Source organism: Branchiostoma belcheri, unplaced genomic scaffold (genome assembly GCF_001625305.1).
Source record: "Branchiostoma belcheri isolate BF01 breed outbred unplaced genomic scaffold, Haploidv18h27 scaffold160, whole genome shotgun sequence".
In the NCBI taxonomy this organism is placed as follows: domain Eukaryota; kingdom Metazoa; phylum Chordata; class Leptocardii; order Amphioxiformes; family Branchiostomatidae; genus Branchiostoma; species Branchiostoma belcheri.
The window spans coordinates 426,556-448,407 of NW_017803047.1; the positions used below are offsets into that span (position 1 = coordinate 426,556).

The 21,852-nt window shown below is 42.1% G+C and overlaps 5 protein-coding genes across 5 annotated transcripts in view; 3 read left to right on the forward strand and 2 right to left on the reverse strand.

The window, feature by feature from the left end:
• The window catches only part of LOC109466225 (TNFAIP3-interacting protein 1-like), a 32,453-nt gene extending 31,430 nt beyond the window's left edge, over positions 1-1,023 (forward strand). The window contains exon 15 of the mRNA XM_019763891.1: positions 112-1,023. Within this exon, the coding sequence (XP_019619450.1) occupies positions 112-175 (64 nt within the window). The 3' untranslated portion in view covers positions 176-1,023. The remainder of the gene's footprint in view (positions 1-111) is intronic.
• Positions 1,024-3,817: 2,794 nt separating this feature from the next.
• Positions 3,818-11,353, forward strand: LOC109466226 (leucine-rich repeat and IQ domain-containing protein 4-like). The gene is made up of 4 exons (XM_019763892.1): positions 3,818-3,980; positions 5,624-8,125; positions 8,590-8,756; positions 11,009-11,353. Exons 2-4 carry the CDS (start codon positions 5,665-5,667, stop codon positions 11,180-11,182), a joined length of 2,802 nt encoding a protein of 933 aa, XP_019619451.1. The 5' UTR covers positions 3,818-3,980; positions 5,624-5,664; the 3' UTR covers positions 11,183-11,353.
• Positions 11,354-15,290: 3,937 nt separating this feature from the next.
• On the forward strand, positions 15,291-16,835 carry LOC109466218. The gene has a single exon (XM_019763884.1). The coding sequence runs from the start codon at positions 15,327-15,329 to the stop codon at positions 16,743-16,745; it is 1,419 nt and encodes a 472-aa protein (XP_019619443.1). The 5' UTR covers positions 15,291-15,326; the 3' UTR covers positions 16,746-16,835.
• A 1,174-nt stretch (positions 16,836-18,009) lies between these two features.
• On the reverse strand, positions 18,010-21,246 carry LOC109466219 (transmembrane protein 246-like). Its single transcript, XM_019763885.1, has 2 exons — positions 21,158-21,246; positions 18,010-19,370 (listed from the first exon to the last, which is right to left on the reverse strand). Exon 2 carries the CDS (start codon positions 19,258-19,260, stop codon positions 18,010-18,012), a length of 1,251 nt encoding a protein of 416 aa, XP_019619444.1. The 5' UTR covers positions 19,261-19,370; positions 21,158-21,246.
• Positions 19,281-21,852, reverse strand: part of LOC109466212 (transmembrane protein 246-like) — a 3,942-nt gene continuing 1,370 nt past the window's right edge. Inside the window, exon 2 of the mRNA XM_019763879.1 lies at positions 19,281-19,337. Coding sequence (XP_019619438.1) covers positions 19,281-19,337 — 57 coding nt within the window. The remainder of the gene's footprint in view (positions 19,338-21,852) is intronic.

The following is a 21,852-nucleotide window of genomic DNA, read 5'->3' on the forward strand; positions in this document are numbered from 1 at the left end:
ATTAAAAAGACAAAACACAATGCTATGTACAAAGCAAACATAGAAGTTTCAGACATACTGAATACTAGCTTTAACAGATTTGTTAACTATTCCCTTTTGTCTCACCATTAGGTGTCAGAGACTCTTTGACAACCCAAGGGACCTCCAAGACCATATTCAACGCTGTATAACCTAACAGTGGTGTACAAGACATACAAGAGAGCATGGGCAACTTAAACTTCTACAATAATATAGACACTTCCCACGTATTCTATATTTAAATATGATTCCTCATTGGTCTCATCAAATAGCAGGTTTAAATCTAATCTAATCTAAAATTTAAACTTAAAAACCTCCTAGCAGGTTTAGATTTAAGTTTAAGTTTGAATTTAAACTTAAAACCTCCTTGGTTTCATCAACAATCTTGATCAAGAAGATCGATGAATAGTCATATCATGTCTGGTTACGTGGGAAATGTTTATAAAACTTCTTCAGCCGAATGCTTGTTATCCCCGAATACGGACTGAACACTCATAAGTGTTAACATCTGATCAAGTGACGAAAAAAAATGCGGATATTGATGCATTTCTGTAGATAGTGGGGGAAAACAATTATAGCAAATGTCTGAAGAAGCAGTTTTGTTGAAGTTTAAGTTGCTCTTAGTGCCATGTTGGAGCCAGTTCGGACATAGGCGCACCGGGTGTTGGTGTTACATATAACATCGTGGTTTGACCAGACCTTACTCCATGTGATGTGTGGTCAGTTGGAAGGCCATGGCACAGGTGTGGGTTAGACCCACTTGTGTTGGGCTCACATTTGCCCCCAAGGCCATGGGTTTGGGCTGGCCAAGCTGGGAATGGCGTTATGAACATGCTACTGAAGATCGTAGCAGGTCACCCTAATATAAAACGACGGAACGAGACAGAAACAGATAAGCAATAACTGTCATAAGAGAATGAATAGCAAAGTTCTTTGATCACAACCATTTATTTTTCACGAGCCGACGTTTCGATGACCGTCTGTCATCTTCATCAGGGCAATTCTGACTGGTTTACTGTGCACTGACGCCAGATGTTACTTGGCGCATAGTGTACTAAAGGTGTTACATGGTTCACAGTGCACTGTTACTTGGTTGACAGTGCACTTACGCTAGTTTTTACTGTTAACAATGCATTTCCGAACGTAGTGCTATTGTGACATACCTAGCTACTAGGCATTGTTACATCATAGGGACATCTAGCGTCAGTGCACAGTAAACCAGTCAGAATTTCCCTGATGAAGATGACAGACGGTCATCGAAACGTCGGCTCGTGAAAAATAAATGGTTGTGATCAAAGAACTTTGCTATTCATTAGTTTACCAACCTGATGAAATTATTTACGGATGTCATAAGACAGGGCAGCACAACATTGAACTTCAAATTGATGTACACAAAATTATGCAAATCGTAGTGATGAAAGAAACATTTTAGGGATCGGGGTTTTCCTCTTACACAACCAGAAAAATCTCTCAACTACGCACGTGTCGATGCCTATCAGCTTCTGACTGGAGTACTGCTTCTCGCCGCTATATGTTGCCGAGGTACATGTAGGTGGCGCTTTGGCGACGAGAACACTATCCCAAAAGTTTATATCCCCCTTAGCCATGTCCTATATCCTATGTTCTACCAACCTTATGAACTTATTTTCGGATGTGCGTTCTTTAGTTTTGCAAGATGGTACAAGGAAAAGCTTAAATTTCAATCGATAATTAAACAATGTACATGTAATAACAATCTGTTACGTTTCTATACGGCAGAACCTAAACTATTCGACAATAAGATAGATCAGTCTCTAATTGTTTGAACAAAAACGATTTATGAACAAAAATCTATTATTTTTCTTCTCATAATTCCTGTTCTATCAGTTATGTTACTTCTGCTTGTTTTTCCATATCAATCAAGAAAATAACAATATCTTCATGCGTTTATGTTGTTTATCATGATGTGATATTGCTTATGTTGTAATGATATTATGTAGTAATATAGTCTCCATCTAAATGGTGTTAATATGATTATTACTGTTATTAAGTCCCTATTGATTTTGAAATCCCTGTTTTGAAATACTTTCTAAAGTAGCATTTATGATTTGTATTCTGCCCCTCTTGGGTTTAAATGGCCCCTACGTTCAAATGCAGATATGTTTCGCTTGAATTTCCCCAACGAAAATAACATGAAACACATATCTCTATTTGCACGTATGTGAACAATGATATAATGTGATTCTGAAACTATTCTGTCTGTTTTGTGTGTAGCAAAGACATGTTTCTGTCCAACATCAAGTGTTAGTGTTCTTGTGCCCAGGTGATTCTATAGGCTTATAAGAACCGTGGTAATATATTAAAGATCATAATCCACACAACAACAATCCATCCATCCATCAATCCATCCATCCATCCATCCATCCATCCATCCATCCATCCATCCATCCATCCATCCATCAATCAATCAATCAATGGTTTATTGTGGCGACTCAAAACAACCATACAGTGGCAGCTTTTTAGCTGAATTGTAGTATGGCATTACAAAGAGAGCATATTTACACTTAAGTTATATTATTAATACTTAGTCAATACAACTTAAAATGCCTTACTTTAGGCCTGCACATATACACGTATCAAAACTATTTCGTTAATTTGATAAAACATATTAATACAACAATCTAGCAGGTAATCATGGTAGATGGGCAACACCTGTACGTGTCATGTCTCATTAAGTAGTTTAACCAGGAAAGGAAGTGTGGTCTTGCGATACACCACTGTGAAAATACATCATAATCTTGTTACGTTCGGTTACTTTTTTTTACACAACGACTGTGAACTTTTTTTTTCCTTTCTGCCTCATATGGGCCATGGCACATACAACATATATACAACATACATGTAATAAAGAAACTTAAATAAAGAAACTTAAAACAAAGCAACTGCACACAATCTAAAAATCATTCAACAAAATGAGTCAACGAAATTAACAACATATATAAGGAAATCAACAACTGAACATTCTGAACATAAATTGTAAATCATAAAACCAATATAGCACTAGTATTACTCTTGCAGGAATAATGTTAGCGCTCGCTCTATGTTGAATGTAAGTGCCTATGGCTTTATATTCCATTGCCTATCAAGTTCCACTGTCTATGGCATTAAGTTCCATTAGGCCACACCGGGTTAATTTTATGGATGACATCCCCTGAAGACCCCAAAACTAGTGCGCGCGGGCGAATAAAAAAAAATCCGGCCAAAAATAAAAATACTACTAAACCATAGGGATACGAAGCTGGTATTGTGAATTTGCGGCAGTACACAAGCCGGCATATGCTGGCTTCTTGCGATATTCATGAATCGGCACTGTAGGTATGTACTGAGTTCTTGAGTCGTGGGGCTTCGGGAGCCTAGGTGCCATCCTCCAGAGTTACCACCTCCGTATTGTCGCTAACTACTATGGACTAGAGCCAGGCCAGAGCCTTGAAGGACATGATCTTTTTTTTTAGAACAGGCGAAAATCAATGCGCGCGCGGATGTCATCCATAAAATTAAGGCGGTGTGGCCTTACCCTTAAAGCAAGCGTATAGGTTCTGTTTCTTAATTCAAGTGTACCTTCACGCGTGCTTTAAGGTGTGCTTAAAGATACTATAGTACAGTGTTTAGAGCAGTGTCGGAGGTTTCTCGGGTTTCGGACATCTTCGGAATCGGCGTCGGCAAAGTTCGTATATGTACGTGCCGAGCAGACAATCCCTTCCGAGCACGTACACCCGGCGGGTGACCTCTGACCTCTGTCACTATGGCAACAGCGCCGCAGACTACACACAGGTACACACAGATCACTTACCTGTTCACAAAGCCCGCACGCCTTCTACAAACATGTCGGTTCGGCCGACCCACAAACGATTTTTTGGCCGCAGGGAATGACCAGTGGACTACCATGGGGTAGTTTAGGCCAGACCAGACCCGGACCCAGTAAGGTTGGTAGCACTGAGACCTACTTTGTATAATAATGTCTCTGGTATAATAACATGTTTATAGTTTTAAAGACAAGGCTGAAGTATGGATATCATTCCATAAGTGGTTGGTAGTTCGTTTGACGGGCGCTTTTCTACTATGACAATCATTGCACTTACTAGCTTTTTAGCTACACATGAAATACAGTAGTCATCGCTAGGAAAAAACTATCCCTTGTGGTTCATTTTATGTCATAACGATCATGTGTACCTAATACTTGAGACAGTAGAAAAGCCACCGTTCGCTTTCTCTAGACATTAGAATACCCGTGAACTGTTTAAAGGGTGATCGTGTAACTGTTTAACGTTGTAATTTCTCAAACATATTCAGTTGCACACTCTGAAAACTGACGCTAAGTAGCTATAACCAACAAGTATCTGTCCCGATACTGAGGAGGTATGTGCCGGTACCCTAGTCACGCCACGCGCCACTACACAATAAGAGGGGAGTAATTCACCGGACTTCGGCCGGCTAACAGACGATTATTTGCCAGGTGGCCCTGCTTCTCGCCCCCCTTATCTTTGTTGTCCAACAAAAACAGTTTGTCGAGGGCGGTTCTGTTAGACCGATAAATGCCCACAGGGCGACACATACGGTGGCACCCAACTGCACAGGTGCACGGAACACATTCGTATAGCCTCCGTAGCAGGCTTATAGAACTGGGGGTTTGGTGGTCTTCGGCTGTTTTCTGATTAGCCTCCGTAGCAGGCTTATAGAACTGGGGGTTTGGTGGTCTTCGGCTGTTTTCTGATTAGCCTCCGTAGCAGGCTTATAGAACTGGGGGTTTGGTGGTCTTCGGCTGTTTTCTGATTAGCTTCCGTAGCAGGCTTATAGAACTGGGGGTTTGGTGGTCTTCGGTTGTTTTCTGATTAGCCCAGTTCTAACGGGGGTAATTCAACCAGGCCGGCTATGTTGTCTATATGCAATCAGAAAATAGCACGTAAAAGCTCCCAAAGACCATGAAGACCCCCCAAACCCGCGGTTTTTGGCATGCTATGGAGGCTAACATCCGTATAGCTAGACCCTGTCATACATTCACAACCTTCCCCCGAATTTGTTCCCATACAACCATGTTCGGCTGACGTTCGGGAGAAGTGTGACCAAATTTAGGTCACGTCGTCCTTTCTCTGCGAATAGAAACGAAGTTGAGTTAACTTTGAATCAAATTTGAGCCCCAAACACGCCACAAAACACTGCTGACTTACTCTTACTCCCGAATGGTTGGCTGGTGTTCTACTAATATATAACAGCGGAACACTCCCAAATGTTTAAATATGTTGAAACATTCAGCTAGCGCAGCCGAACAGTAGCCGAATTCATCGTACACCAGCCGACTTTTTGCCGACCTATTCCCAACCATGGTTGTGGAGCGTTCGACTAGTGTTTGGGAGGCCGAATTCGTGAATTTGTGACAGGTGCTTAACTCGGTAGTTCACCTGATACTCCAGCTACGCGTTTGACGTGAATTGAACAATAGTGGCTAATACCAAACGAATAGCCACTCGGCCTGACCTAATTGAGTGTTTTTGTAGTGCAAGTGGAAATGTATACTGTGCGCTATAAATAGAGGTGATCCGTGCTTACCGTACCGTTGCATTTCTTTCAGGGTCAGGGCTTGCAATAGCAAGAAGTCACAACCATTTCACAATGGCCACCAATACGGTACCGCTCAACGTGGGGCCGTCTTCCGCCGCTACAAGCAAGTTAGACCAGTTGCTTTCCTTGTTACCGAAATCTGATGTCACGCTCTCATCTTTAACGTTCAAATCGAGAGAGAAATCCCTTTGTTTACATCTCCAAAATAGGGGCTTACACGCCATACCGCAAGAAGTCTACAGACTACGTGACTTGGAGGAACTGAGCGTGGATAACAACACCATCGTCAGCGTTCCACAAGACATACGCTTGCTAAAAAACCTGAAGGTTCTTTCAATCGCACAGAACAAGCTACTGGGATTCCCCGTTCACGTGTGTTATCTAAAGGGACTGAAGAAACTTAGACTTTCGGACAATCCCAAACTTTGCGATGCCACCTCAAAACTTCCCTCAAAGTTTACGAAACTCAAGAACTTAGAAGAGTTGCAGTTAGAACGTGTAGAACTTCACGACTTGGCGATTGAAATATGCACTCTATCAAATCTACTCCGACTGAACTTAAGCCACAACAAGCTTGAAACCTTGCCATCCGAAATAGGTGACTTAACCAACCTGAGAGAATTTTACTTAAACCACAATAAGTTGATTTCCCTGCCCGATTCGTGTCGCAGACTGAAAAGCCTCAGGCGGCTTTTTCTGCAAGAGAATAGGCTAGACAAGTTTCCTTTTTGTATCTGCTCAATGGAGCGTCTGCAGGTACTAGATGTCAGCGATAACGCTCTGTCACAACTACCAGCGGAAATAGTGCAACTCAGAAAGCTTCATGTCCTGAAGTTGAACGGACTTGGTCTCGCGACTTTTCCTCTACAAATAACTTCCATGGTGAACCTAGAAGTCATCGAGATGTCGGACAATTGTTTACACAATCTTCCTGACGACGTAGTTGTACTGAAAAAGTTGACAACTTTAATGTTGAACAAAAACAGATTTAAGACTTTCCCCGAGCAGACGTACGGTCTAACTAGCTTGACAACTTTAGAGATGAATGAAAACCGCTTGAAATGTATACCAGAAGACATTAATAGAATTGATCAGTTGCAAAAGCTTCGTCTGGACAAAAACCGCATCGCTGCTCTACCACAAGCATTCACAGAACTGCAGAATCTTGAAGTCATCACACTCAAGTGCAATGAGTTCAAAAGCTTCCCTATGGAACTGATAGAACTCGAAGTTGACACCTTAGACATCAGTGACAACGACATACAAGAAGTGTCTATTGAAGACGTAGCCATCAAGAAGAGCAAACTGCCACAAGAAGTTCGTTATCTAACGTCTTTAAAAGCGTTAGAGTTGAACAATTTGAAGTTAACACACGCGCCAATCAGCGTCTGTATGTTAACAAACCTGATCCACTTGAGTCTAGTTGGAAACAGTCTAACAGATTTGCCCAAGGATATCTCACAGCTGCGGGTCCTTAAGGAGCTCATCATCAGTGAAAATGGCATCGAGGAACTTCCACCAGAAGTGTGCTCCTTATCCAACCTCGAACTGTTAGAAGCTGAAGACAATCACATCAACTTTCTACCAGCCGACATAGACCAGTTATCCCGCATGAAGTGCCTTGTACTAAACAAGAACGATCTGGACTACCTGCCGATTCAAGTCTGCGCGTTACTGTGTCTCGAAGTGCTGAGCATTTGTGGAAATCACTTAACTCTCGTCCCCGACGAAGTTGGTGATCTTGCGTCTTTAAGAGAGTTGTGGCTGTGCAAGAACACTCTCGTTGACTTGAACTTGAATCTATGCAGCTTGATCTTCGTTGAGATCTTAGATCTAGCCGGTAACAACCTCCAGAAGCTACCACAGGATATCGGTAACGTGAGGGTGAGAGAACTTTACCTGTCTCGCAACCAGTTTGAGATCTTTCCCTCACAGGTGTGCGAGTGTCTCAATCTGGAAATCTTGTCCATGGACGAAAACAAGCTACGCGACGTACCCGAAGACATTGCGGACTTGAAGCATCTAAGAGTCTTGGCCCTCACGCAGAACGACTTCGAACATTTCCCGATAGAAATCTGCAAGCTGAAGTCTCTCGAAGAACTTTACTTCGGCGGGCAAAGGAGAAGAATTGGCGGGATTCCTGACGACATTCGGGCCCTGACGAACTTGAAGAAACTGTTCGTCGAACATTCCGGAGTTACGTCACTTCCTGTGACCGTGCGTAACCTTGGTTCTTTGAGGGAGCTCAAACTACCCGGTAACGATATCAGGTCCTTGCCAAACGAGCTATGCGTCCTGTCAGGGTTAAAAATCCTCCAACTCCAAGACAACAGAATCTCGCGTCTGCCAGAGAATTTCGACGATTTCTGTCACGGTCGTCTGAAGGACCTGTCACTGCAGAGCAACCCGCTAGAGTTCCCGCCATTGTCTGTGTGCGTCAGCGGCCTTCGACCAATCAGGAGCTGGCTCTGCAAGGACCGGAAGATGAAGGCCAAACAGAGGAAGCTTGAAGGTAAGTAGCGTGTGTTCTAAGTAGACAGGGTTAATGTTTTAGACGTAGGCCATTTTGATTTGATTATATGTATGACATCCACGCGCATGAATTTTTGACCGTTTCTAAAAGCAAGCATTTTTGACCATACTGTAAATCATACAAAGCAGCTGCGAAACGAGCAAATATATGCCATAAATTGCAAAACAAAATAAAATATTGGAAAAAAACGATGCAAATTTTGTAGAATGCCAAAATCAATTCCAAGGGAACAGAAGAAAAATCTGACTCAAATTCGTTTCGATTTATAGTAATTGATGATAATGATGATGATAAGGTGGCTTAAATCCGATCAAATCTAGAGGGCGGGGGAAGGTCGTGAATGTGTGACAGGGACTTCAGGTGGTAACCTATGAGCAACAAAAATTGGATATGTATGACTTTTCACCAAACGTAATCCTGACTCTGTGTCCGCCCGTTTGCAGAGGCCCGGTTCCTACGGCTCCTGCGGCAGTTTGCAGACGGCATCAGGAGGAACCAGATCACCGTGCCGTTCCCCATGCTGCTGGCCTGCGAGCTGGGCCTCACAGACACCATGTTCACCGGCATAGAGAAGAGACACCCCAAGAAGGCAAAGGAACAGATCTACCAGGTACGACATGCGAACATCATTCACGAGTTTCCCATCCCCAGAATGCATTGCGAGAACAGGGGTCAAAACCTCATTTGCAGGACAGGAAGGCATCGGAATGATCCTGTTGACGTTAAACAGCTTGTTTTTCAGTGTGTTTTGAGGTGTTGGGGCATTTTATGCTTAACGTTAATTAAATTACTATGGGTTGAATCTGACAACAAATAGAGAATTAATTTTTTGGAATATGTGGTTTGTAACGTTATAGTGGTAACGCTATACTGGTGCTGTAACGTTACAAACCACATGTTCTATGTTAAAAGAACACAAAAACTTCATTGTGTCTATTCGTTGTCAGATTCAACCCATAGTAATTCGACCCCAAAACACAGTGAAAAGCAAGCTGTTTAACGTCACCGGGATCATTCCGATGCCTTCCTGCCCTATGCAAATGAGATTTAGACCCCTGTTTTCGCAATGCATTCTGGGGATGGGAAACTCGTGAATAGCAAAATGCTGAACTTTATTTTAATACAAGGATTACACAGAAATCAAACTTTCAACGACCACTGTCACCTTCTTCAGGATAATTAATGACCAATCACTTCAAAACGTAATCTCGCGAGAGTTGCCGTTACAGACACGTGACCTTACTCACACGAGACTTACTTTACGTCGTTAAAAATTTGATCTCTGTGTAATCCTTGTGTTGGAATCAAGTTCAACATTTTACTATAATTAATACCAAGAACACAGATGAACTTTCATGATAATGCGAACACTAGATTGTGTCCGGTCTATCGTGGTCTGGGCGGGTCCTCTTCGGGGCTGCACGAGCTCTTCGCCGCCCAACTCAACTAGGCTCCCGGTAGGATTTGCACGATGGGGAGTTCAATTAGCCCCAAACGGGCTAAACGAAGTCCTGCCATGCAAAACTTGAATAGCCTGAATACCAGACCCATACTATAGTACACTAGGCCCAAAGTCATCCAGTATGCACAAGAGCCTGGATGCATACTGGATATTCATGGGCCTGGCATCCGGGCTATACAAAACTCCTATAGGTCTTACAGGCGCACTCCGAGAGGCCATTTGAGTTGGGCGGGGGAAAGCTAATGTAGCTCCGAAGAGAGCCTACCCCAACAACGATAGACTGTACACCACTAGCACTGTCTACCACAGGACAGCACAGATGTATGCGTTGGGTGTGTACATGTGTTTGTGTACGTGTGTGTGCTTGTATGTTTCTTGGTTGTATATGTACAATGTATATGTACGTGTATATGTTTGTGCATGTGTCTGCGTGTGCACACCTGCGTGTTTTGCCTGCTTTTGTGTGTACGAGTATTTGTACACATGTGTGTGTTTGTGTACGTGTTTGTCTGTATACGTGTGCGTGGTTTGCTTGTGTTTGTATGTATGTGGTGCGTTTGTGCATGCATGTGTTTGTGCATGTGACATGTGTTTGTACGTGTACGTCTGTTTGTTTGTGTGTGTGTGTGTGTGTGTGTGTGTGTGTGTGTGTGTGTGTGTGTTGAATATATATACATGATGTACCCACGTTACACATGGCCGAAGATAGCCTCCCGAACACCAACCGAACTGTCCCAACCAAAGTTGGGAGTAGGTCGGGAGGAAGGTCGGATGGTGTTCAGCCAGGTTGACTACCGTTCAGTTGCTCCAGCCGAATGTTCCAAAATGTTTGAAACATTCGGGTGTGAACGGGAGGTTCGGCCATGGTCGGCTGGTGTTCGGGTCGTGGTTGGCAGTAGACTTGACTCAAATTTAACTCAACTTCGCATTGAAAAACTACTCCCGAACTTCGTCAACCAACGTTGGTCGGCTGGTGTTCGGGGGGAAGGTTCTTTATGTAAGACAGGGACTCAGACAATACATATACTGTCAATGACAGTTCCCTATGTTTCTACTACTTCGAGGGTCCACATCAATCTCACACCTACAAAACTGTAATGTTTTTGATGTAGTTTAGAATTTTATTTACTGTACGGGTAGATTCTCGTAATTGATAGATCAACAACTTGTCTTGTTTGTATTTATCTTGGTTTTACCCACCTTGTAATTACATTGTATGCATGTATCTTGTCAATGTGTTTTACACTCTTTATATGTTTTTGAGCCTATAAGCAACTTTTGCTTTTTGCCCAATACTCAATAAATATATGTGAATAAATAAAAAAAATACATATATGCTTGTGGTTATGATTTATTCCGTTGATTAACGTGAAACGTTCTGTTTTTATGACTGCCTACAGGTAATGCTGAAGTGGAAGACCCTGTCCTGTACGCCCTTCTGTAAGAACGCGGAGAGAGTACAGCGGCTGTCCAGGCACCTCCTCAACATGCGCAAACCTGAGCTGGCCCAGGCACTCAGGGACGTGTTCACAGAGATACAGGAGAAGGAAGGACTGGAATCAAAGTCTGACTAACCAAGGGCATTATACTACAAGTGTATAATGTCCTTGGACTAACATTACACTCCCTAACGTGTTTGGGAGAGCCACACCCCACGCACTTAAAAAAACCCACCGCACTTATCTAAAAGAGTAGGCGACCTGGTGTGAGTTTTTCAAACCTTACAGTCCTATGGCTGCACCTGGGGTCGTATTGAGTTCACCAGAGTTAGCGCTGAATGGCAGCCGCTCCAGATCCTTGAGATTAAGATCCAATAATTGTAAGTTTCTCACAATTCAGCCTTGGCTGCGAAGAGAGAGTAGCCGGCCCACAATAATAATAATAATAATAACAAATAATAATAATCTATTCTATGCGCAAAAGCAAGAATAAGTACATGTGGTGTAGATGGAGTACTTTGAAATTCATGGTCTTGTAAGACCGACGGAATGCCTACTAATGTCGGTTTCAGAGGACATTGCTTACGTTTGAAGAGTCCAACAAAGATTGCATCATACCTGGTGGAGTAACAAAATATAGACGTAAACGTACGTCAATGCAAGGACATTATAGAGTGCCATTGGTCAATGTGATCGTTCGAAATACATATGTTTTTCGCCATTGTATATAGTGCGTTGTAAATATTAAAGTATTTTTCAAGCAAATGACAATTTGGCTGAGATTTTACTTATCGTCATTTTTGACAACTCAAATCCACTTTTCTTAGTTGAGCTTGTGTGTGTGTGTGTGTATGTGTGCATGTGTGTGTGTGTGTCTGTGCATGTGTGTGTGTGCATGTGTGTGTGTGCATGTGTGAGTGTGCATGTGTGAGTGTGTGCGTGTGTGTCTGTACATGTGTGTGCGTGTGTGTGCATGTGTGAGTGTGCATGTGTGCGTGTGTGCGTGTGTGTCTGTGCATGTGTGTGTGTGCATGTGTGAGTGTGCATGTGTGAGTGTGCGTGTGTATGTGAGTGTGTGTGTGTGAAAGAGAGAGAGTGTGTGTGTGTGTGTCTGTGCATGTGTGAGTGTGTCTGTGTGTGTGTGTGCGCATACGCGCGTGTGTGCGTGTCCGTGCATATATGTGTGTTTGTGTGCGTCTGTGCGTTCCCTACCAACTCATTTGATACTTGATTGTATAATGAGCGTGAGTTGACAGCCTGTCAGTGAGAAACTGAAAACACACAGGTCCGTATAATTCCCATTTGACAGTTGTTATTGTAAAGATACATTGTGTTAACGAAGTAGCATTAAGGGCAGCAAAAACATTCTGGATGGGGAAATCTATCTGATATTGACATTTACTGCCATTTCTTACTTGACGCGTTTAAAATATAGCCCAAAACAAGCTACGTGCAAACTTATATCAATGCCGCCACCAACACAGGGGACAATACAATACTCATTTTCACCTGAGCGAAGTTTGGAAAGTCGTGTAAAGTGCCTTTCCCAAGGGCACAAGATCGGTGGCATGTCAGGACTTGAACCCGGGACCTCTTCATTCCGAGTCGAGCGCTCTGCCGCTACACCACACGACCCCACTGTATTGTACGTTTATGCTTTTACAAGTTTAAGTACAGGTCATGAAAAAAACGGAAAAATTACAGTAATATTTTACATGTAAGATATTGTTACTAATGTGAACTACTATTTACAGGTTCAACGTCTTCTCGCTTCTTTAGGCAATGGTAGATATGCAACCATATGGAGCTAATGATACATGGTTTGTCTAGTTTCATAAGAAATACAAATGTTTCTGTTTCATCTAAAAGTCTAAAGCTGGGGAACTTATACTTTATATACATATAGAGGGAATCCCTCTAATTTCTATATAATGTAAAATCAACTACAAAATGACACTCATACTCAGTTTTATATAAATTACAAAATTAGTAAATCCTTTGTTGTAGAGCAATGTGGTTATGTGTTCATTTTTGTATTTAGAGACAAATTTGGTATCGTGGCTAACTGAACCTTGGTCGGAGTGAAAAATAACGTCGTCGTCTGTACCTCCAGCTGTCGTGTCCTGGTTATTATGGGCCATTTGGCCACAGCAAGTAAATTCTATGGATGACATCCTCCGCAGACTCCAAATCTAATGCGAGCGGATGAAAAAAAACAAGGCGGGCCGAAAAAAAACAAGGTTCCTACATTTTAAAATTTTGACTCAATGGTTTTGATTCAGTGGGAACATCACATATACACAGCCAGCATCACATATCGCTGCATCCAAGTAAGAAACAAAACAATAAATCAGAGCCTTTTCTTGTCTCCTCTCTTTATAGTGGTAACAGACATCTTTGCCCATTTTCGGCATGTTGACCACTGTCAGAAGGCAACAAAATTTCCTGTTTTTTTTTTTTCAAAATCAGGCGAAAATTAATGCGCGGGCTCATGTCATCCATAAAAATTACTTGCTGTGGCCTCATGTGCCATTAATACCACCACACAATAGGTAGCCAGGGATACATTTGATAAAATGCGTCATGGAGACATCAAACAACCGCTGAAATGATGTGTAAACGCCGAATAAATTACCGTCACCCTGTTGATCTTTCAGTACTTAATAAACAAAAGGTTGCAAATATAGGATCAAATGGCTTAGCAGAAGTGGCGACAGCCGGAAAGACATTAATGCCACACTTTAGTGTACTTTTAGTCTGAAATTCTTTATTGTACTTTGAGAGTACATGTACACATGGTGCCGTAATATCATAGCCTGGTATTCAGTCTGATCGTGGTCGGGGCCGCAAGAGCTCTGTCCCGCTCGCCTCACATTAGCGTCCCGGTGTGTATTTCACGAGAGATTGATGATGGGGTAAACCAAACCCCCAAGCATACTGTCTCTTATTAGCGTAACACTCCTACCGGGACGGTCTGTTGCACTGGGCGGGGGAAGCTATTAGAGCCTCCGAAGACACAACCTGCCTGAACACCCCCAACATCCCCAATCACGTAAGACCAGGCTATGTTAAATATCATGATGGCGTCGCCAAAACAGATGTGCCCATAGTCGTGGCCTTGGATACGTAATTACGGCTTGTTGTCGGGCAGCAAACATGTTAGTGAGAACAAATGGGATATAATCTGACAACACACACATTAACGTGATTACACATTAGGCCATGTTGATTTGATTACGTGGATGACATCCGCGCGCATGAATTTTCGTGTCCGTTTCCAAATTAAAAAGTTTTCGGCCATACTGTAAATCGTACAAAGCAGCTGCAAAATTAGTAAATATATGTCGTAGATTTAAAAAAAATATATTGGAAAACCATACTAATGTCTAGGAGTGCCAAAATCAATTCCAAATAAAAAGGAAATGTGAAGATATGAAAATGAAGAGTCTATTATTCGCCATACCATACTCTTGTTATTTGTTCAACCGTCATGACCACGTACGACGAATACGTAGATTTCATAATGATATGATATGATATGAATCTTTATTGCATGTTCTTTCCCAGATGGGCTTAATGCACAAGAGGATATCCAGTATGTAAAACATGAGTATTTCATACTGGTACGCTATATTCTAATGCAAAGTGCTATGAATCTATACATTATAATAATACTATAAACTACCTACCATCTACTGTTGGCATAATGAAGGCAGCTTCTTTTACGAAACATTTTTTATTCGCACGCTCGCATCAGTTTTAATGGGGTTCCCAGAGGATGTCATCCATATAATCAAATCAACATGGCCTAACACTAAGCAAGACAAACCAGCTGGAGTTACGGACTCGACAGTCATACCACACAGAGACGTCGTCCCACAAACAGACTCAGTCTTAGCGTCTGAAAGAGTCAACATCCGTCAACATCATCATTTATAGACTTAGGAGTGAATGAAAGACGCTGTGTACATCGTGGTTTGTGCCGGATCGACTTGTTTTTTTTCTTCAAAAGGAACAGGTGGATTTCCCTAGTCGCGGCTGGTGAAATGTTTTGACGCAGAAACGGGCAACGTGGTAGCTGTTTTGATGGTGTTCTTATCATAGGTTAAGCGACTTTTTAAGCGACGCCAAATGTTCTGGATGTGTCAAAACAGACATACATTCTAACGTTGGAGAAAAAAAACTAACGGTAAACCATTTGGCAATTCGGACTGGGGAAAGAGACTCAAGATAGAAGAGCTATCCGGTACGTACTGTCCCAGATTTTGTCTCAGAAATCATGGCAGGGACGTCGTCAGCTGGAATACCCGTGGACCATCTCTGTCGGAAGTTTTCTCAAGTCCAACAGGCCAACAGGGCTTGTGACGTGGCGCTCCAGAACAAACTGGACAATCTAAAGAAGGAATATTTCAGGAACCTGCGGAAGAGCACCGACAGAATATGGCGGTTACACGGCACGGACACGCCACCGATCATGCGCTTGAAACCACAGCGCGTCCGCCAGCGGTCGGTTTCCGTACAAGACTTCAACCTGCCCAGCGCCTACAACCTCAAGTCTTTGGAGAAGGAGCTGACAGAAGTTGAAGATGGAGAGGGAGACATAAGGACAAGGGTTGACGTAAGGAAGCAGAGGTACAGCCTCCCCGCACGGCCGTCTACAGCCATCCCGGTGAGATACGAGCTTAATTATTTTGAAACTTCTGAAAGAACAATCGGCGAGCAAACACTTTTATCTCGGCAGAGAATGCGTCTGAACACGCTGCCGTTTGACAAGAAAACATTGAGGAAAAACACGTTATCAGAGGAAACAACAGAGCTCAACGCAGCACAACAAACGTGCGACAGGAGACGGCATCCGGACCGATACCGACGAAAAACGTGGTCAGCCGGGGAACCAAACAATCTTACGACTCTAGCCTCAAAGGAATGCCGCAGGACGGGGCCAGCTAAGTCCAATATTTGTAGCGATAAGTTTTGGCAGATTAATAACTCTAAATCCCTTCCTAATGACGGTAACCACAACTCGGTGCAAGCGACAAAAGATACCAAATGTCAAGAACATGTGACCAACGCGGAGCCCAAGCCAGATGTTTCGCACAACAAACTCAACAACCATGAGAAAGAAAGTGGCCGCCAGCAGTTAGAGACTATAATTGAGGACATAAAAACGTCGTTTGCGGACCTTCAAGGGAAAGATTTCAGGCCAAATGACGTCAAAGGTATAAACAAATCCACGGAACCATCACCAGGCGGACCGAAGATGGTTAGAAGTAAGACAAGTCCGGTTCTTCTCACGTCGTCTCTTAAAGGAAACGCCATGTCTAAGAAGAAAACAAGACCTCCTTCTTCTGTTACATCCATTTCTGCATCATTCCGTACTCGGTCAAATTCTGTAGTAGTTCGGTCGTCTGACTCTTCGTCACCATGGCAACGCGCATCACGTGATCCAAGCAGACGGCACACGACATCACAGCTCACTGCGCGTAGATCATCTGAGGCACAGCGCATGCGCACGCGGGTTTCCAGCTCCCGTAGATCGAGAAAAAGCGGGATTTTTGGTTACGTAAATGTCGCCGGATTGTATGACGAAGGGAATGAAAAACAAAATGGAGACCAAGATGAAGCCACGTCATCCCTGTTACAGCTACAAAACTGTAGGTATCTGAGAAGAGCTTGTGATGACGAAGAAACGTGGTGACAAAACCAAACTGTTAAATATGCATGTTTGTACAATAATGTAACATTATGTAACATAAGGACGGTACAATAAGCAATTTATTGGGTCATTTTCTTTACAAAGTAAGTTGAATCAAACTGTAAGTACCATTAAGGTGGTTTCAATATATGACGTCACCGACAACCCCTTATGTTCAACCATTCTCAGGAGTAACCCCTCATTGTCGTTTGTCAACAACTGTAAAATATTTGATGTGGTTTTCAACTTTATTTTGCAGACAGGATGTTTTGTTTGATTTAGTTGATTGATTTTGATTTGTACACCAGCTCATTATGTACCTTTGTCATTTCTTCTTCTTCTTATTACTTTGTTTTATTGTTTCCTTTTATGTGTGAGGAGAGGGCTGAGATAAGTTTTATAACTTTTTGCCCAATCCCCGAAAAATAAATGTGAATAAGATAAAATAAAATATATGACGCCTTAGCTGTCAGCCATGTTTCTTTACATTCTGGTACTAGTATATGGTAAACTAAGTGCACCTCTTGTGGGCTGTTTTAGCGCCAACCATAATGTCAGAAATGTGATGTGATTGTACAAATGTGTTAAATAATTCTATTCCATTGAAATATTTCAATTTTTGTGCAAAAATGTTACATAATGTCCTGTTATGAACATCCAATGAAATTTCAGGGCAGCAAAACTGGATTTTATGATTTTCAAAATCAATTTTCTGGTCATTCTTTTAATTTAGTAAGTTGAATCAAACCCTATGCCATGACATACTGGTATCTGTGAGGCAAAAATGTGATGTCGCTGACGGAAAACGGTTGCTTGTTTCATATCGTATACCGGCTCTTACTATTTATTAGTGGTACATGTACATGTACCAAAAATTAAGTTACTCATCACATTGAAAAAAAAAACTTGAGTGTGCCGTCACCACGTCTTGTGATTAGATGTTGGAAAACAAATAAAGCCTACAAAAATGTCTTTCATCAGTTATCAAATCAACATGGCCTTTGTGAGGTCATGTGGCGTAGCGGCAGTGTGCGCGACTCGGAACCTAGTGGTCCCGGGTTCGAGTCCTGACATGCCACCGATTTTGTGCGCATGCCCTTGGGAAAGGCACTTTACACTACTTTCCTCACTTCGCTCAGGTGAAAATGAGTATTGTCCTGTCATGTATTTGTCCCCTGTGTTGGTGGCGGCATTAATATAAGTTGAAAAACTTGTGTGCCGTCACCATGTCTTGTGATTACATGTTGGAATAAGAAAAATGGCCTTATCAAGAAAAGTCCTTAAGATAGACGTTTTCTCCCTCATGCAGAGCTGAGTACATCCCGATATGTGTGAACAGATTCGGCTCGACGCACACATGTGCAATACCAAGCTTCTCCGCTAGGTGATCCAAACCTGCGTCTATGGGATACCAGTCAGGCACCAGGCCTTTCTCAAACTGTGACACGATAGCCTCGGCAATTTCTTTGTGATACAGAATCGCCTGGGTGCAACAGTCATTGGCTTTTAGTATCATGTACAGTTGTTTTGAGAGTCTTCTGAGCTCTAACAAATGTGGTCTTGAAACAGCCAGCGCAGCCAAAACACAGCAGACGAAACTTGCCACAAAGTACCTGTCAAATAGTCGTTGGTTCGAATTCTCTCTGATTCCCACAAATACCGGAAAGTACAGTATCCTTAGTAGAGAACCTCCAAGTAAACCTATGCTAAGTAATTCCAACATGTTCCTGAAAATGCGACTTTGCTTATCTGAATAAAAATCTCTTTGTAGTGACAAGGGACTGTAAAGTTTTGCCAAAGTTTTTGATGGTTCAAAACTTAACCGTCCTTCCTCAATCTTATTATCTATAACGTAATCTAAGACATCTAATGCTCCTGGTACAACGAGGGAATCATCTTCTAGAAGAAGAACATACTTAGGATTATAAGTTAAGCTTTGGTTAAGACAGAAGAGGTAGTCTTCTCTTTCTTTGTCTTGTAGATGTCCTGGTGGCTTGGCAGCTCCATGCTTCGAATATCTCGATGCAACAGTCAAAAATTCGGACAAGAAGACCGCATCGGTATGTAAAGATGGGTCTGTTTCCACGTTGCAAATGATAACATGCGTTGTCTCTGGTAATTTTTCTTGTAGAAGTCCTGCTACAGTTTGGAGAAGGTATCTTGGTTCGTACTCTCCTCCATCTTTTATTTCTCCCCTTCTCTTGATTGTAACAAATCCTATGACCATTTCTACATCTTTGGTTGTTCTTGGCAAGTGTAAGTCACGTTTTTGTGATGAGAAGAACGCTTCCGCTTGCACAATACGTTCGTTGTTAACCTTTCTAGCATAAGCACTCGGAGAAGCGCCACCTAGGTGCAGTTCCTGATTGTAGTAAATTGAGAAGTAACAGTTGCGACAACAGATCGGAAGGATTATGCAGAAGACGAAAACATAGAGAGCTATGACCGCGCAGTTAGGTGACCAACCCTGGCGTCCGACAGTACTCGCACCACAACAAGATGTCATCGCACTTCTCATTGGTTCAGATTTGAAATTCGCTAGATCGCTGATTCTGTATACGGCATCTGGCGAATCCCGGTGTTCATTCCGTCCATCTAGGGCAGACACCACATTTGCGCAGTAGAGACCTGAAAAAAAATAGTGCCTAGTTAATACCTTTGAAAATCCTTTTTTCTCTTGAACGTTTTGGTCCATTTGGGGGATTTTTGGGCTGGAAGGCACAGGTAGGGTCTAAACTTTCCTACTTCGGTCAAGTTTTGTTTATTTCACCAGTTTAGTGGGCGTAATGAGAGATGTGAGTGGTTAGGTCTTGTCTGGCCAGGCGGATGGATACCATGGAAAATTAGGTCAAAGTTGAGGTTTTGGTGTCATCAGCTGTGGCGGGAATTTGACATGGTCGACCCCCTGTTTCCCTTTTATATTTGGGAATCAGACCCTTGAGGCTACCTGGTGCAGAAAAAAATTGAGATTGAAGTATATGGGCAAGTACTTTCATGATGACTTCTAATAGTGTATTTAAGCATGTGTTCCTATGGCCAAATGTAATAGTACTGTCTGCCATCAGCATGTCTGCCATACTGAAACATTCGAACGGAGATCTTTCAAACACGCCACCTGGCGGAAGGTGTGCAGCATACATCCACCCTGGTCATAACAGAAACATTTCACATCAATTGAGGATACACGTTATAAGTTTCCCAGTTCTCAAAACTTGATAGAACAGAAAAAATCCTAGACATGGAACGGCAGAAATACAGGCAGATATCAATTATGCAAATGAGGACTTAATTTGCATAATTAATGAGAAAATGTTTTTAATACATAGTGGTAACTGCCTGCAATTTCATACTTGGGATATTTGAAAGTTATGTGAAGGTGAACATAATTAAACATAACTTATTCAAATAAGGACCTTCTTTGCATAATTTATGAGGAAATACTATAATGGGATTCTTTGATAAGATAAGACTGTCTTCTGGTGTAGAATATGATCAACAGATATAATTGATGCAATGTAGGATCCTATTTGCACAATCAGGGGGATTAATCTATAATTTCTTAGTCATAAAGGCTAACAACATTTGGCGAAGGTATGAGATCGTGGAACTCTAGTTATATATCATATTGTGTTTTTCTTATTTCTACAGTTAGCCTTCAGTGAATCTTCGACCTACCCAGTCCCTGTTTGGTTTTAAGTTATGCATGATGAGTCACTTAGCGAGACTCCACTTCTCTAGAAATGATTATACTGTAGATGGTTTGTACATTACAACGACGCAATGAGTTAGCGTAACATGAGACAGTGCGTTCAAAATCTATTCCTCGCTGTTGTCTAAGTCTCTCTGATATATATATATATATATGAGAAAAATTGACGGGATTCGACAAATACAATACCAGGAAAACACAGCGTCCGTGTTACGACATATGGTACCCTGGATGCCAAACTAGTATCGGGCATTCTCCCACGGCAGAGCTATCCCGCGGCAAATACGTTAGTTAGTTAGTAGGGAAGCACCCCTGCCTCGGGAGGATGGTATCGGGCCGTTAGCCATTTTCCTTCGGCATCCAAGAGCCCTTCGCCTGCCTATCTAAACTAAATTACCGCTACGGGGGAGTTGAGCCCGAGAGGTTTGTCCGGCCCTAGAAGCCAGCCAAATTCTCCCCGGGCTAGTCTCCCCGTAGCGGCAATTTAGACCCGCGGGAGAAGGGCTCTTGGCTGCCGAAGGAAATTGCTAGCGGTCCGAAACGAGTTTGGCATCCAGGGTAGACATATGGGGGAGGGGGGCAGAGTCACCCAAACAGGTGTCACCCACAATTGTTCTGTATTGTATCGACTACTACCTACGACTTCTGTAACTTGCATAAAAGTAAATGTTAACAAAAAAAAGAGGTACAAGAATTCAAAACTTACTCAGGATAGTTTTGATACAGGAAGGGATCTTTCCAAAATATGCCGTACAGCAACACTGACAAGACTCAGAGACGGGTCATAGGTCACGGTTTACCTGGCAGGTAAGCCGTGACCTCTGACCACATAAGCCAAAACTGCCATCTAGCGATAATTATAAGAAATGCACTTACATTCACGAGAGCTGACACATGTGCAAATGTGTACATGTATCAGAAAACCGTACATAGATAATACACCTCAGACTTTCATGATATATTTCTGAGTCAACAAACTACAGACTCAAGATTCCTTTTTTTTTCAGTAAAATAAAATAACACACTTGAGTCTTTCATGATATATATCTGGGTTAACAAACTACAAATTCAAGATTCCTTTTATTTTTTTTTTCAATACATGAATAACACACCTAACTCTTTTATATATATATATTTGAGTCAACAAACTATTGATTCAAGATTTTTGGATCCTTTTTTTACAGAACATAAATTATACACCTGAGACTTTCATTTTATATACCGGAATCAACAAACTACATATTCAAGATTCATTTTTTTTTCAGTACATGAATAACACATTTGAGTCTTTCATGATCTATACCTGAGTCAACAAACTACAGATTCAAGATTCCTTTATTTTTCAGTACATGAATAACACACCTGAAACTTTCATGATGTATGCCTGAGTCTAACAAAAAA

Excerpts from the sequence above, each read along its gene's own strand:
- LOC109466218 (XM_019763884.1), top strand. The coding sequence starts at position 15,327 with ATGGCAGGGACGTCGTCAGCTGGAATACCCGTGGACCATCTCTGTCGG.
- LOC109466226 (XM_019763892.1), top strand. The coding sequence starts at position 5,665 with ATGGCCACCAATACGGTACCGCTCAACGTGGGGCCGTCTTCCGCCGCT. Across the intron at positions 8,126-8,589 it reads CAAACAGAGGAAGCTTGAAG|AGGCCCGGTTCCTACGGCTC; the intron begins GTAAGTAGCGTG and ends GCCCGTTTGCAG. Across the intron at positions 8,757-11,008 it reads CAAAGGAACAGATCTACCAG|GTAATGCTGAAGTGGAAGAC; the intron begins GTACGACATGCG and ends GACTGCCTACAG.
- LOC109466219 (XM_019763885.1), bottom strand. The coding sequence starts at position 19,260 with ATGAGAAGTGCGATGACATCTTGTTGTGGTGCGAGTACTGTCGGACGC.